Consider the following 15572-nt stretch of genomic DNA (forward strand, 5'->3'; position numbering starts at 1 on the left):
GATCACCTTGGATGGAACACAGGACTCGACCATTTTCCCCAGAGTCTTGATCATGCACGTGGAACAGAGCAATTACAGTCCCTGGAGGAGCATTTTCAGGGATTGAGTTAGTGACAGAGGTTAGAGTTACTTCTGGAGCATTGTCATTCATGTCTAAAACGGTCACATGAATTTTAGCTCTGTTCCTAAGGCCAAGGCCATCTCTAGCTTCTGCTTCCATCACATAGAATTCTGCAATTTCATAATCGAGATTTTGTAAGGTTGATAATTCTCCAGTCACAGAATTCAGTTGAAATATTTCAGAAGTTTTCCCAGGTATTTTCACTTGAAAGTATCTTATTTTAGAATTGATTCCTTCATCTGCATCAGTGGCATTCACTGTGAGCAGCACTGTCCCCTGGGGCACATTCTCAGGAACCTTCACAGTATACACGGACTGAGTAAACACTGGAGCATTGTCATTGACATCCAGGACAGTCACTAGAATTCGAGCAGTGCCAGATCGGACTGGTTCTCCTCCATCCCAGGCTGTGAGTACTAGATGGAGATATGGTTCTTTCTCCCGGTCTAGGGCCTGCTCTAGCACCAGCTCTGGATACTTCACTCCATCATCTCTGCTTTGCACTCTCAGGGAGAAATGATGGTTGGGGCTCAACTCATAACCCTGGAGAGAATTCACTCCCATATCCGGGTCATATGCGCTTTCCAGGAGATGCTGGGTTCCTGGAGCTGTGGTTTCACTGATTTTTAGTTCGAACTCCTCTGCTAAAAAATGAGGAGCATTATCATTGATGTCGATTATTTCCACCACCACTGAATAGATTTTCAGTTTATCCTCAACGAGAACATTAAAATTCAGCAGGCACTGGGCAATCTGGTCGCACAGATCTTCTCTGTCTATTCTTTCCTCCATGACTAAGTTACCGGTTCTAACATCGAGAGCGAAATATTGCTTCTTACCTTTGGAGACAATGCGAGCCCTTTTCTCTGACACTTCCCTCGCCTCCAGCCCCAAATCCCTGGCGATGTCACTCACAAAAGATCCCTTTTCCATCTCCTCGGGAATGGAGTACCGGATCTGGGCAGCGCTGATCTCCCACAGTGTCCCCAGGAGAAAGCAAAACCGAAGTCGCCACATGCAGCCTCTATGTTTTTGCTCAGCGACCATTTCCTTTAGATATGTTCTTAATTCTGCAGCTGTATCTGTGTTAACTCTTGGATTCCTTTAGTGGTAGATTTGAGTGGTAGTAGGCTTTCGGAATCTAAGTCTCGAGTATGCAGGATTAAGAAGCTGAATTTCTGTGCATTCTGGTCCTTTTGTGTCTGATTTTCTGGATTCTTGTGCTCTAGGACTTGGGAAGATTAAAACGGCTTTTTCCCTTATTTCACTTCCATATTGGTGAGCAGCGGCACCCAGAGTCTCAATCAATTATTGCACTCATTCTGAAACACTAACGCTATATTGACTGGCATATTGGGTGAGATGTTGTTATAAAGAAAGCTCTTTTATTTTTAGATTTGGAGGGACCTTAAGGAGGCCTATTCCAACAAGAACAGCAGTCCACATTTCTGTCAATCTTTATAAAATTTTTATATGAACATTACCTTCTTGATTTACTTTAAACTCACTCTTCACTCTAACATAGAAAATATGTTGTGTAACTCTGTTATCAGGTCCTTTTGTTGCTAATTTTTATCCCTCATCTAATAATTAAGACAACATTTTCATTTAATACTTACTCTTTCTCTTAATACCTATAGTTTATATTTGCCTTTTAATTGCATATTAGTCTTCTATATAAATCTACATATCCATATCTTTATATATGTCTTTTCTTTCAGTTCTTCAAGAAGAGCTTTACCATGGCATTAACTTTAATTTAGTAAGAAGTAATCCCAATTTCAATTGTGAATAAAATTTCACAGTCTGGTTATTAATTAACTTGAAGTACAATATAGTACAAGTGGATCTCTTTACCACCCTATATTCTGTTTCACCAAAGAGGCATAGCTCCGTCCATGTTAGATTAGTAAGTAGCTACACTGTACTGGAATAGGCATGACAAGATATGTGAGCGAAATTCTAGGAGCCTTTTGGTAACATAGAAAAAAAAGATGGACCTGGTGTCAAAGAACTTGGTTTGATTGGAAGATTGTCTGATTACAATATATGTCTACTTTGGCTAGTTTCCCTAACTTCTCTGTATCTGTTTTCATTCATGAAAATGTCTTAGACTATATAATTCAAGTCCTTCAAATTGTATATTTATGACTCTCTAAGCCTTTGCTAAGTTCTTCAGTGTAAAACTGATGAATAAAAAGGGTAATGTTCTAGAAATAAGAAAGACCTCTAAGGAAACACTGAGTGTTGCAATTAAATATCTGAACAGGAGAGAACATACCAGTACTTCAAGTATATGTGTGGTTCAATGTGTAGGAGACCTCTTCTCTAAGATATTACAATACATCCTACCACTTACTTGTTGGTCTTTCTGGTCAACATTTTTTATTACATTAAAGACACTCTCATGATGAGTGTCTTCTAATTTAACTGGGCTAATATTTCAACCATTGGTACATGGATTGTATGACGATCCCATTTGAGAGTGTAAGTGCTTAAACTAATTAGTACGTTATTATTTTAAACAATCAGTTCTTGATAAAATAGATAGTAACTTTGTCGTTGCCTCCAGGAGACATGATGATAGTGTTAAAATGCAGTGATTCTCTGTGTTTCACTGGCGTAGAACATTAACTTGAGAAAAGCACATCTCTTTGTTTCATGGTTAATAGAGTCATCATTTATAAATCAATAATGAGAATTTATGAGGCAGTGCAAGCTAATATATAAAGTTTGTATAGAGCTCAAGGAGAACTAGAATCAATCCTGGCCCCAGCAAGTACTCTCCATGTGACCTCAGGTTCATTTAATCTCTCTCTGTCTTGGGCAAAAGTACAGATTCAGATTGATGATCTTCATCAATATATGGGCTTTACTACTTTGGAGTGCCCCACAAGAATGAAATCCCAAGTCTGCTCCAATAAAATAAAAGAGAAGAATATATAAGAAATCAAAATAAAGAGAGACTAATAACAAAAAAAATAAAAGAATTGTACAGTGAAGTTCTACTTCTTATACTTTTATGATACTCTTTTCTTGTGGCAATGAAAAACTACAGAGACAAAACTGCCATAAGAATGTAAGAAGGTGTAATAGAACCAAAAATTCCCCTCATTTCTACTTTTCTAAATGAAGAAGTCAACACAGTTTGGGTCATTTTGTCTATAGCACCATATTTCTAGATTTTTGATTTGGAGATAAATCATAGTTGGAATATCATTCACATATTCAGTAAAATAGATGCCTGAATATTTCTGCTTCTAGTGACAGATATTAAAAATCTTATTCTAAATCAATGTCCTTATAGTTTTAGTCCAGTCCTTTTAGGAAAGGTAGCATAGCCTCTTGATCAACTTTGGCCAATCCATTAAAATTCTCTGGGCATCAGTTCCCATACCTCAAAAAAAAAATAAAAGATTTTGGATAATCTCCAAGGCGTTTTCTAGTTCTAAATATTATGATCTTACTTATTAGCATGTTTACTAGATTCAGATCCTTAATAAAGAAAATTATATTTGTAGGCAGAATAACCATAACATGCAACTAACATTAACAGTAGAGAGACAAACGTAGGGATTTCAAGATAACTTGTAATTCAATTCTACAGAACTTCTTTTTACCTGAAAAAATGATTGTTCATCTTTCACTTCAAGTAAAGGTGGGCGGAGGTAATGTTGATTTATTGTAGCTTTACTGACCTAAAAGAGGGTCTGCATAGTTGGTCTGGGGAAAGATCACCTGGCTTTTCCAAGAGTCAGAAGTAAGAGCAACTTCATGTGAATATGTTTGAGGAAAAGCTTGAACTCCATTAGTGTCCACAAATTGGGGTGCAAGGATGTACAAGAAATGGGTATCAGATGACACCAAGAGCTGTGATCTCCTCCATTGATGGAGTTGGACTGTCAAGACAATAATGAAGGCAAAAAGAGACAAGATACTGCAGCTATTGCTATGACCAAGTAGAGTGTGATGTTAGAGTCCTCTTGAATTCCAGGAGCTGCCTGGATGTTGAGATCTGAGAGGATCTCAGGGATGCTGTCAGACACTGCCACAGTGACACTGACAGTGGCAGAGAGAGGAGGCTCCCCATTGTCTGTCACTGCCATGATGAGATTCTGCTTGAAGGCATCTTTGTCCAGGAATGTGCAGACTGTCCTGATCTCCCCTGAGTGCAGGCCCAAGGAGAAGAGCCCAGGCTCTGTGGCCTTGAGCAGGCGGTAGGACAGCCAGGCATTCTGGCCAGAGTCTGCATCCACTGCCACCACCTTGGTCACCAGGTAGCCTGGCTCTGCAGAGCGGGGGGCCAGCTCCACTCTACTGGAGCCATCCGTGGGGAAGGCTGGGTACAGGATTTCCGGGGCATTATCATTTTGATCCAGAATGAATAGAGTCAGGGACACGTTGGTGCTGAGAGAAGGGTTCCCAGAGTCCCTGACTGTCACTGTCAGTGACAGTGATGATGACAGACACAGAACACTCATGCTGTGCACGGGCAGAGTCAGTAGCTCCTAGAACTGTTCATAGTCAAAGGAACACAGAGCATAGAGTATGCCTGTCTCAGAATTAATGGAGACATAGGAAGAAAAAGATACTCCTGGGAAATGTCCTCCACAATGGAGTGAGTGACTTGAGCATTATCCTCCAGGTCTAGATCCAAGGCAGTCATTGAATAAGTAGAGACTCCTCTAGCATTATTCTCTTGGATATCAGCAGAGTAAGATGACTGACTGAAAGTGAGCAATTTGTCATTGATGTCAGCTATATTCAGTGAAAGATGAGTATAAGTCGATAGCGGTGGAGTATTACTGTCACTGTGAAGCTGTGCATGGAGCCCTGTCTGTCTGCAAACTGTAATAATTATTGACTGGGGTTTCTTTTTTTCTAATTTAAAGGGAAGATTCTCTGGAATGGAGTATATGACATGACCATTCTCTTCAGAATCTGGGTAGTGCACATTAGAAAGGGAAATCACAGTCCCAAGGAGAGAATTTTCTGGAACTGAAATGATGAAAGAAGTCACGGTCACTTCTGGGGCATTGTCATTTACATCCAGAACTGTGATCAAGAACTTAGCACTAGCTATTAAGCCAGCTACATCTGTGCTTGAATTTCCATTTCGTAAAACTCTAATTCTTCAAAGTTCAAGGATATTTGATTTCTTATTTTCCCTCTATAAAAGTTCAAGTGAAAGATTTGGGCTGCTTTACTTTCAATGTTCCTAAAATATTAGGTCACTTTTCCATTGACTCCCTCATCTGGGTCAGTGGCATTCACCATAAGCAGCCACGTTCCCACAAGCACACTCTCGGAAACACTCATGCTGTGCACGGGCAGAGTAAATACTGGTGCGTTGTCATTGAAATCAAAGACAGTCACACGAATGTTCACAGTGCCAGAGAGGACAGGATCTCCCCCATCTGAGGTTGTGAGGGAGAGGTGGTGAACAGGCTCCTCCTCCTGGTCAGGGCTCACTTCAACACCAGTTGCAGGTACTTGGTCCCATCTATTCCACTTTGCACATGCAGAGAGAAGTGATGGTTCAGGCTCAACTGGTAGCTCTGGACTGAGTTCACACCCACATCTGGATCTTGTGCACAAGGCAGAGGGTATCTAGTTCCTGGAGTGATTTTTTTCCATTAATTTTGAAGTCCAGGTGCTCTGACCCAAAACGAGGAGCATTGTCATTAATATCTAATATTTCTACTTCAATAGGGTAAAGTTTGAACTTAACCTCAATCAGAACATTGAAATTCAGCAGATACTGGGAACTCTGAGCACAAAGCTCCTCCCTGTCTATTCTGTCCAAGGTCACTAAGCTGAGGCTTCTTATGTTCAGTGAGAAATGCTGTTTCTTACCTCTGGAGAAGATTTGAGCTCCGAGCTCCCACAGTTCCTGAGGCTCTAGCCCCAGATCTTTGGAGATGTCCCCCATGAAAGAGCCTTTCTCCGTCTTCTCGGGTATGGAGTAGCGGATTTGGGCAGCCACATCCTTCCACAGAGTCCCCAGGAGAAAACAAAGCAAGACTAAACTTTTGCAATCTCGCTGCCTGTGCCCAGCGGCCAGTGCTGTCTCTCTGCAGAATTATCTGCTTTTGTTTTCTCACTACTTGTGTCTGAATTCAGTTGTTGGATTGTCTATGTCCGGTGGAGTTTCTGCCATCAAATTCAGAGTGCTTATATGCTGAATCTTTGTGTGTTCCAGGTATGTGTATCTCATTTGAAGGTTCTTTGTGTAGCAGAGATGAAAAGGCAGACTGTCCTCTAATTTCCCTCCCAGATTGGTGAACAGCGACACCCAGAGTCCCAAGCAATTACTCCAGGATTTTTAAGAAGATAAAATAAATTTTCTCTATACACTGTTTTCCTTTCATATTCTGGCCTTCCCTATGAGATTTGTGGATTAATAAAAGCCACAATTTCATTGTTTTAAGTAGTAACAATTATGACGTTCTCAAAAAGTTTGATAGAAATGAAAAAAAATCCTATCTACTCAGGACGTGAGGTTTTCTTTCTTAATATTGGAGGGGGGCAGGGCAAAGTCCACATATCTGACAAAACTGAAAATGAGTTTGTCACTTTTCCTTTCTAGAAGAGTGTCATTTAGAAAGCACTTCCAAGGGGGAGTGCACTGGAGAGCCTACTGGAAGGGAGTTAGAAGATGTGGGTTGGTATATCTTAGTTCTCCATCTCCTTACCTGTGTGACTTTGACCAAAGTTTTCAACCTTTCTGGGCCTTCAGTTTATGGTCTGTAAAGTGAGGAGGTTGGGATAGACAGCTTCTAATGTCCCTTCAATTCTAAATCTTTTAAAAAAAGATATTTTGTTTATGTCCTTTATTTTGCAGATGAAGAAACTGAAGCCCGGGAAAGTTGAGTCAATTTCCCAAGCTTGCACAGGTAGTTACTGATAAAAACAAGCCCATGTGCATTATTGTTAGCAAGATAACCTAAATGTTACTCTTAGCATTTGCTCTTAATATTGCTGCTGTCTAATTTTCTTTTCTTTATATACTTTAAAAATGTATATTTTGACATGGCAGTGACTTCGGCAAAACGAGAGCCTTGGAGACGCCGCTACCTCCAGCACCACTGGAGAAGTGAACTGACATGAGGGGCTGTCCATGGGCCCTGCACTACCTCAAGTTGGAGAAGCCCCGTTGTCACAGAGTAAGATGGATAGTAGCTTTGATTATGATTGTGGTGAGCTGGAGCCATCTGATCACTAACAAAAGACAGCTTCTATAAACCAACAGCTGCCAGAGCTTCCTGGTAAAATAAACAGTAAACAAACAAAGGAGGAAAAGAAACAAAACTAACAGAGTGCTTACTGGCACCCTAGAAATGATGCTGCTCAGGACGAGTCCAACACTGAATGTATCTTCACTGTGAGGAAAATGTTCAGAAAAACCTATTGTGTGCATATTTTTTCACTTTTTTGTTACATGTCAACTCATTTAGCACAGTAAAGCTGAGTGCATAGTACATCATTTCATTCCATTTGAGTTTCTTGAGTGTTTTCTTTAAATGTCTGCAGAGTGGCTGTCCCTATCTTGATATGGATACTGCAAGCTTTCTAATTCTCAGTATGAGTTAGAGTTTACAAGCTGTAAATTTAAAGGGAACTCACCAGGTCTGGTTAACACATGTGATGAGTATCAAGAAACCATCTTGCAGTGGAAGCAGAATTATTTTTTCTCCCCTTTTGATGCCAGTTTCTTTCTGTGTTTACACAAGTTACTCAGTTTGAAAGGAAAAATAATATTAAGCATTTCAAAATGGCAGAAAAACTTGAAAGCCTCATGAACATTAATGGTTTTGATCTGGGCTCTCAATATATGGACTTAAAACCTCTGGGTTGTGGTGGCAATGGCTTAGATTTTTCTGCTGTTGATAATGATTGTGACAAAAGAGCGGCTGTCGAGGAAATTGCTCTTACAGATCCCCAGAGTGTCAAACATGATTTATGTGAAATCAAAATTATTAGAAGACTCAACCATGATAACATTGTGAAAGTATTTGAAATTCTTGGTCCCAGTGGAAGCCAGTTAACAGATAATGCGGGCTCTCTGACAGAACTGAGTACATGGAGACAGACTTGGTTAATTTGCTAGAGCAGGGCCCTTTACTGGAGGAGCATGCCAGGCTTTTCATGTATCAGCTGCTACGTGGGCTCAAGTATATTCATTCTGCAAATGTACTGCACAGAGATATCAAACCAGCTAGTCTCTTCATTAATACCAAAGATTTGGTGCTGAAGATACATGACTTTGATCTTGCCTGGATCATGGATTCCCATTACTCTCATAAGGGTCATCTTTCTGAAGGATTGGTTAGTAAATGGTACAGATTCCTGTGACTTTTACTTTCTCCTAATAACTATACTAAAGTCATTGATATGTGAGCTACAATATGCATCTTTGCTGAAATGCTGACTGGGAAAACCCTCTTTGAAGGTGCACATGAACTTGAACAGATGCAGCTGATTTTAGAATCTATTCCTGTCGTACATGAGGAAGATCAACAGGAGCTTCTCAGTGTAATCCACGTTTACATAAGAAATGATATAACTGAGTCACACAAACCTTTAATTCAGTTGCTTCCAGGAATTAATTGTGAAGCACTGGACTTCTTGGAGCAAATTTTGACATGTAGTCCCATGGATCGATTGACAGCCAGAAGTTCTGTCCTATCCTTATATGAGCATTTATTCCCTTCCGATGGATGAACCAATTTCAAACTATCTTTTCCACATTGAAGATGAAGTTGATGATATTTTCTTCATGGATGAAACTCATAGTCACATTTATAATTGGGAGAGGTACCATGATTGTCAGTTTTCAGACGATGACTGGCCTGTACACAACAATTTTGATATTGAAGAACGTCAGTGAGACCCAAGGGCTCTTTCTGATGTCACTGATGAAGAGGAAGTACAAGTAGATCCTCAAAAATATTTGGCTGGAGAGGATGAAAATGATATGAAGGATCCTGTCCTTGATACCCACTTCTCTACTGAGCCTTGTTGGCAGTATCCAGATCATCATGAAAATAAGTATTGTGATCTGGAATGAGGCCACACTTGTAACTACAAAATGAGGTCATCATCATGCCTAGATAACTTAGTTTGGAAAGAGAGTGAAGTTATCTATTACTATGAACCCAAACTTATTATAGATCTTTCCAATTGGAAAGAATAAAGCAAAGAAAAATCTGATAAGAAAGTCAAGTCAAAATGTGAAAGGAATGGATTGGTTAAACCTTAAATAGTTCTTGAGGAAGCATCACAGCAACTGGTTGAAAAAGAAAGGGAGAATCAAGGAACGGTTTGACTTTGATTCTTTTATTGCAGGAACTATTCAACTTATTCACAACATGAGTCTACTGATGTTGTTGATAAATGAAATCACTTGAATAGCTCAGTGTCCCAACTAGAATTGAAAAGTTTGATATCAAAGTCAGAAAGCCAAGAAAAACAGGAAAAATGAATGGCAAATTTGACTCAGCTAGAAGCTTTGTACCAATCTTCTTGGGGTAGTCAGTTTGTAAGTGATGGGGAGGAATGTTTTCTCATAGATCAGGTTTTTTTTTGTGAAGTAAGAAAGGATGAACGAATTGAGAAGGGATACACATACCAGTTACTTGGACAAGTTCTTTAGCAGGAAGGAAGATACTGAAATGCTAGAAACTGAGCCAGTAGAGGATGGCAAGTTTGGGGAAAGAGAAAGTGAGGAAGGTTTTCTTAACAATAGTGGGGAGTTCCTCTTTAACAAGCAGCTTGAGTCTATAGGCATCTGCACTGTCCAGTTGGTTCACCCCTTAAATCAATACAGGCCACATTAACACCTTCTGCTATGAAATCTTACCCCCAGTTTCCCCATAAAACATACCGCAGCATTCTGAAACATCTGAACTAAAATATACAGGAAAAAAGATCTTGCCTTGAAATCTACACAGTTAGAATGTATATAATTGCGTGAAAATATCTATTTTTTTCCTAAAACACTTTTTCGTTCATGAATATTTTCAAGTTTTTCATACTTTACACATTTATTAAAATACATGATACCAGCAGTAACTGAAAATGAACGCTTGAACGCTGAATTTGGGACACATGTGTAACAGAAGTATGTGGCAAAACATGTATCACCCATAGTGCTTCACTATATATATATATATAATTTTCTTTTTAAAGTAACTCTTCAAGATGCTGTTTTAGCAGTTTGATAAAGTAAATAAATAAAGAGTAGGGAATATTTTCTCTGCTAAGAATTCTTCACTGCAATATTTATAATATTTTTGTCATCTTTGCCACTTTGATGAGTGATATGAAATCTTAGAGTTGCTTTAATTTTCATATGGCCAGAGATATCTTGGGTTTATTCCTTTGAAAATTGGTTGTCCATACTCATAGCCCATTTATCAGTTGGAAAATGTTTCTTTTTCTTCGTTAATTTGAATCAGTTCCTTAGATACCTTGGAAATGATATCTTCATCAAAGATATTTAATGAAAAGAGTTTTTCCCTATTAATTGCTTCCCTTTTAATTTTTGCTTTGTTAGGTTTGTTTGTACAAAAACTTTTTAATTGTATGTAATCAAAATTATCCATTTTATTTTCTGTATTCTTCTCTATTATGAGCTTTCCTCCTATCTGTAGATCTGATGATGAAATATACTGTACATTACAGAGAAATGATGGATTTAGGCTTCAGAATGAAACAGAGAGAGAGCGAGCGAGAGAGAGAGAGAGAGAGAGAAGTTGAGGGAATTTATTACGTTTCTTTTCCTTTCCTTTTTTTACCATTGGGGTGAGGGGTGGCAGGGAAAGAAAATCGATTTTTTTTAATAGGGAAGGATGTTAAAATGTGAAATGTTGCATGTGCTTTCAAATGAGGCTTTCATGAGACATTCAGATGTATTGTTAGTTTTACTTATCTGTTTTACTTTGATACAAGAGATCCGTCTGAAGGTGAAAGCAATCTGTAAATACTTGCAATGTAAAAATATCAATGAGACTGGAATAAAATATTCCAACTCTATTATCTAATGATATGATTTAAAATATACTAATTCTTGCATTATTTTCACGCTTGAGAAAATCCAAAGTTGCAGTACTTTGTGCATTTGTAGATTTCCAAGACACCAACAGAGGGTAAAAAAATAAAAAGGCAACCTGACGGTAAAAGCAAAGGTAAAGAAAATTTCCTATAAAAAGACATAATAGGAGTTAATGTTTCCAGGAGTGTCAATAATTTCTCATAGCCTAACTTTAACCTTAGAGTTCTGGGGTATTTAACTCATCTCTCCATTACACAAAATCAGTATTTTACTGAAGTGAGCTACTTTATCTACTAAGACAGTTTCCTCATCTGCAAAATGCAATAGTTGGACTAGATGTAATTTAGTCTGGGTTCAGAATAGGAGTAGTTAATTTTCTAGAAAACTTATCTAAACAGGCTTCCTGATATACCCTCATGGATACATATTCCTTTGTTATTATTTTTTTCTAGCTTTATAAAATAGTTTTTGGTAGTTTGTTATGGCATTTTGTAAATTAATTTAGATAGAATTTTCATTTTTGTTATATTGCCTCAATTTACCCATGTGAAATTGATATTTTACCAATATTTTAGATCTAACATACTTGAATATGTGTTTTAAAACTACTGTCCTTTGTCAGAAACCTTCTTATGAATGTGTCTCTTTTCAGGTTTGTATATTCCTATTACTGAGAACAAGAACTTATCCTGGAGTTGAATGAGTAATGATTATCAATCTTTACCAATTCAAGGGAAATAGTCTTTACCAATAAAGGGAAATAGAAACTTGTGACACTGATGGAAGGAAGATATGGTATCTGAGTACAGCATTGCAGAGGTTTTTCATATAAATTTAATCTAAAGTCTTGCAACAGGCTTAGGAATCTGACTCTAAGATTTAAGATGAGTTGAAAATTTTCTATTCAAAAGTAGGGACAAAAAGGTTAGATTAAATAGGGACCAGAAGGGGTGGCTATGTGGTGAAGTGAATAGAGCACCAGCCCTGAAGTCAGAAGGACCTGGGTTCAAATTCAGCCTAAGATTTAACACTTACTAGCCATGTGACCTTGGGCAAGTCACTTAACCCCAACTGCCCTGCCCTTCCCCCTCCAACAAAACTAAATAAACAAACAAACAAATAGTGGCCAGGAAATAATAAATGATGAAAGCAATTTTTCTAAGATACCTGGAAAGACTTGTATGGATTCATATTCAGTGAAGTGAGAAGAACCAGGAGAACAATTCAAACGATAACAACAATTTTGTAAAACCTGACAGCTTTGAAAGATTTAAGGCATCTGATCAACCATAATTCTAGACTCTTCCCACCTCCTGACAGAGAGATGATGACTTGGGGTACAGAATAAAACATATTTTTAGACATGGCTATAGAGGAAATTTATTTTGCTTGATTATGCATTTTTATTGCAAATATTTGGCTTTTCTTTTTTCCAGTGAGAGTAAGAGAAAATAAATTTTTGCTAATTTAGATCAATTAAGTTAAACATATAAAATGATGAACAGCAATAGATAAGAGTGAAAAACGATGCTACATAATAAAGAGAAAAAAACAGAGATGTATTTAGGGGTTTTTTGCATTGATAAACTACTGTTTTGAAAAGTTCAAAACTAGATAGATTAATAATCCACTCTTAGTTATAACCACAGAAACCATCAAAAAAACAGTACTACTAGGACAATGAATGAAGACAGTAGAATTTTGGAAAAGGTGAATCCAAATTTTCTCCATCAGAATCCTAATGCTTGAAGGAGGGTTTATCCTGAACATACCTACAGGCCTTATCCCAAACACATCTATAGTGAATAAAGAGATGATATCTGGACAAGTTAGGAAAGCAGCTTAGGAACTATATAGTTATGGATCCCAAGACTTCTTTAAGACAAGGATGTTGAGGAAGAAAAAAAGATTTTTTTTTAAGAGTAAAGCAGACAGGTGCAAAGGCCAGTCTAAGTCAGAAGACATATCAGTGGCAGTATTCCTGAAACCTTTTTTCCAGGAGTTCTGATTAGTAGGAAATCCTAAGGGGCCTCCATTTGCTGTTCTTTTGAGAAAGCTAAATTTGACCTCAGATGGATCTGAGGGTACTCACAGATTGTAGAAATAACACAGAGTTTCTTTACTATGATTTTTTTCATGATGCCGGGTCCAATCCTATAACTTCCAGAAGCAGTCCAACAACTTGGCATTAGAAGCCCTCCAAAAATTGAGGCCAAAAACCATTGTCACCATGAAGAGAAACAACATAGAAATTAGGCCTGGAACCAAAAGTGGCTAAAACTATACCTCAACTTGAACAAAGAAGAGATGGTTAAGACTTTTCAGTGACCTTTGGCAGTGCCTTCTGAAGCCTGTACAAAAGTATCAGTTTGAAACTCTTGTAATAGAGCCTCTGGAGGAGATGTTTTCTTGGATATTGACAATGTAGGAAGGTTGGAGGACAATGGAGGCATTGCCACTGTCACAACAATATGCAGGGCAATATCTGCTGTTGGATAATGGTTTGTTGGGGTGGGGGAGATTTCCCTTATTTGTGACTATAATATTGCTGTATCACTGTGGGATCTGTTCAGTTGGAGTCTTCATATTTTAGCACTTTGTAGTAATTTCCAGGTAAGTACTCTATTCCCTAGGACACATAGTTCTCTTTGAGAATTATCTTTCCATTCATACCTGAATCTTAATCCCTGATCAGGCAGATCACTGACTAGGGAATAAGGCCTCTGGAAAAGGACTGAACTCCATTTAAAGATAATTTAAAGCACATTGTCATATAGGATTTTAATCTGAATGTTACAGTGTGCTATATGACATTCTACTTCCACTGCTGTACATCCATTATATCTATACTTATACTTACATCTATCTTCAAAATTCAATGCTCCTTTAGTTACTATTTCCCTATCAATCACAAGATTTAATTCAGTTTAGTCAAAAAAAATACTTATGTAGTACCCACTAAATGCAAGTTAGGATGTACAGACTTCCTGTGTTTTCCTAGATGGTTCTCTCTAAATGTCAAGAGAAAGTAAGGAAGACCTCTTGCATGTTGGGCAAACCCTCTAGTGGTGAGCTCATGGGAATGCCTGGTATAGAATCACATAGGGTAGGCAAGCATGGAAAAGTTGTAATCTACAGCACTGTAATGAATATGAAATCCATAAAAATCAAAGGGTGTAATCAGGATTTTGTTGGAGAAAATTTGAATTCAGATTTTCCAAAATTCTGCTCTCTTCACCCATTGTCCTAGTATTACTAGACTATTTTTAAAATTTCTATGGTTATAATTAATAGTAGATTATTAGTCTCTCCAGTTTTAAGATATTCACAAGTTACTCATTCTAACTTGAAGATAAACTGAATGCTTTCTAGGGCTTCTCTGAGGGATAAAATGATTTGCACATTGAACTCTTGGTCCCAGTCCCTGGCTGATACAGTACTGAAGATTGACCTTGCAGAGATCCTGGATGAAGGTAGGCTGATAGTTTTTGACACCTGTGATTGATCTTGGTCCAAATAGTGTTGTTTTGTACTGCATCCACATAGTCCACAGCAGTTAGGACCAAGTGGGAGGAACTTTGTTATTCCAGGTTGGGAAATTTCTTGAATGCTAATCCAATGTATTTACTGCCATCCAAATGTTCCTTAGGAGAAATGGTCTGAAGTGGTTGTCTTGTAGGGAATTAACCTCAGAATTTGCATGAACTTATGGAGTGCATATAAGTATTTTTCTCATATGTCAGCTCTAATTTTAAGGTGACAGTCCTTTGAAATCCCTGACACATGTTGTTTACATTTTTAATTTGCATGATTATGTGGAAAGCATTTAAGGGACTCTTTACAAGTGTCCAACTTCAACTTGGAGTGAATCTTCCCTCTCCTTCTCTCTCTCCCTGTCTCTCTCTCCCCCCCTCCCTGTATCTCTTCTGTTATTGACTATCAAGTATCTTCTTTCAGTACTCACCATAACATATCCCCCCTCACCACTAAACTGCAGCTTCAGATCTGAAAAATCTCAGGCATCCAGGCCCAGATTCTTCCTAGATTTCACACCTCAGGTTCTTTTACCATTTCCTCAGAAATCAGAAAGTCAATCTGCTCAAAAAAAAAACTAATTAGAACAAAATATCTGAGAAAAGCAAAAAATACTTGTTGCTCCAGTTCCCAGTTCTTCCTCTCTTTGGAAATCTTTTTCATTGCTGTGCAGATGTGTTTCCATTTTCCAAGACATCAAATTTCAGATCATTAGTGAATTTAAGTTTTCCTAAGGGAAAAAAGGCCAATGTCAAGGCTTTAAGAGACTTAGAATCTTCTTCTCCTTCTCCTCCTCCTCCTTCTCCTTCTTCTCCTTCTTCTTCTCCTTCTCCTGCTTCTCCTCCTTCTCCTTCTTCTCCT

At 38.1% G+C, this 15572-nt stretch overlaps 2 protein-coding genes and 2 pseudogenes across 2 annotated transcripts in view; 1 reads left to right on the forward strand and 3 right to left on the reverse strand.

Moving 5' to 3' along the window:
- The window catches only part of LOC138176611 (protocadherin gamma-A2-like), a 4649-nt gene extending 3265 nt beyond the window's left edge, over positions 1-1384 (reverse strand). The window contains exon 1 of the mRNA XM_069107392.1: positions 1-1384. This exon is cut by the window's left edge and continues 3265 nt beyond it. Within this exon, the coding sequence (XP_068963493.1) occupies positions 1-1168 (1168 nt within the window). The 5' untranslated portion in view covers positions 1169-1384.
- Positions 1385-2970: 1586 nt separating this feature from the next.
- LOC138176607 (protocadherin gamma-A4-like) overlaps positions 2971-15572 on the reverse strand; it is an 18235-nt gene continuing 5633 nt past the window's right edge. The window contains exon 2 of the mRNA XM_069107390.1: positions 2971-3518. Within this exon, the coding sequence (XP_068963491.1) occupies positions 3489-3518 (30 nt within the window). The 3' untranslated portion in view covers positions 2971-3488. The remainder of the gene's footprint in view (positions 3519-15572) is intronic.
- LOC138176585 (protocadherin gamma-A10-like) lies at positions 3476-6203 on the reverse strand (annotated as a pseudogene).
- Positions 7045-10283, forward strand: LOC138176612 (mitogen-activated protein kinase 6 pseudogene; annotated as a pseudogene).

The sequence above is a fragment of the Petaurus breviceps genome, unplaced genomic scaffold (genome assembly GCF_028583685.1).
Source record: "Petaurus breviceps papuanus isolate PSGF00001 unplaced genomic scaffold, PetGlider_PUasm1.0 90035, whole genome shotgun sequence".
Taxonomy (NCBI): Eukaryota; Metazoa; Chordata; class Mammalia; order Diprotodontia; family Petauridae; genus Petaurus; species Petaurus breviceps.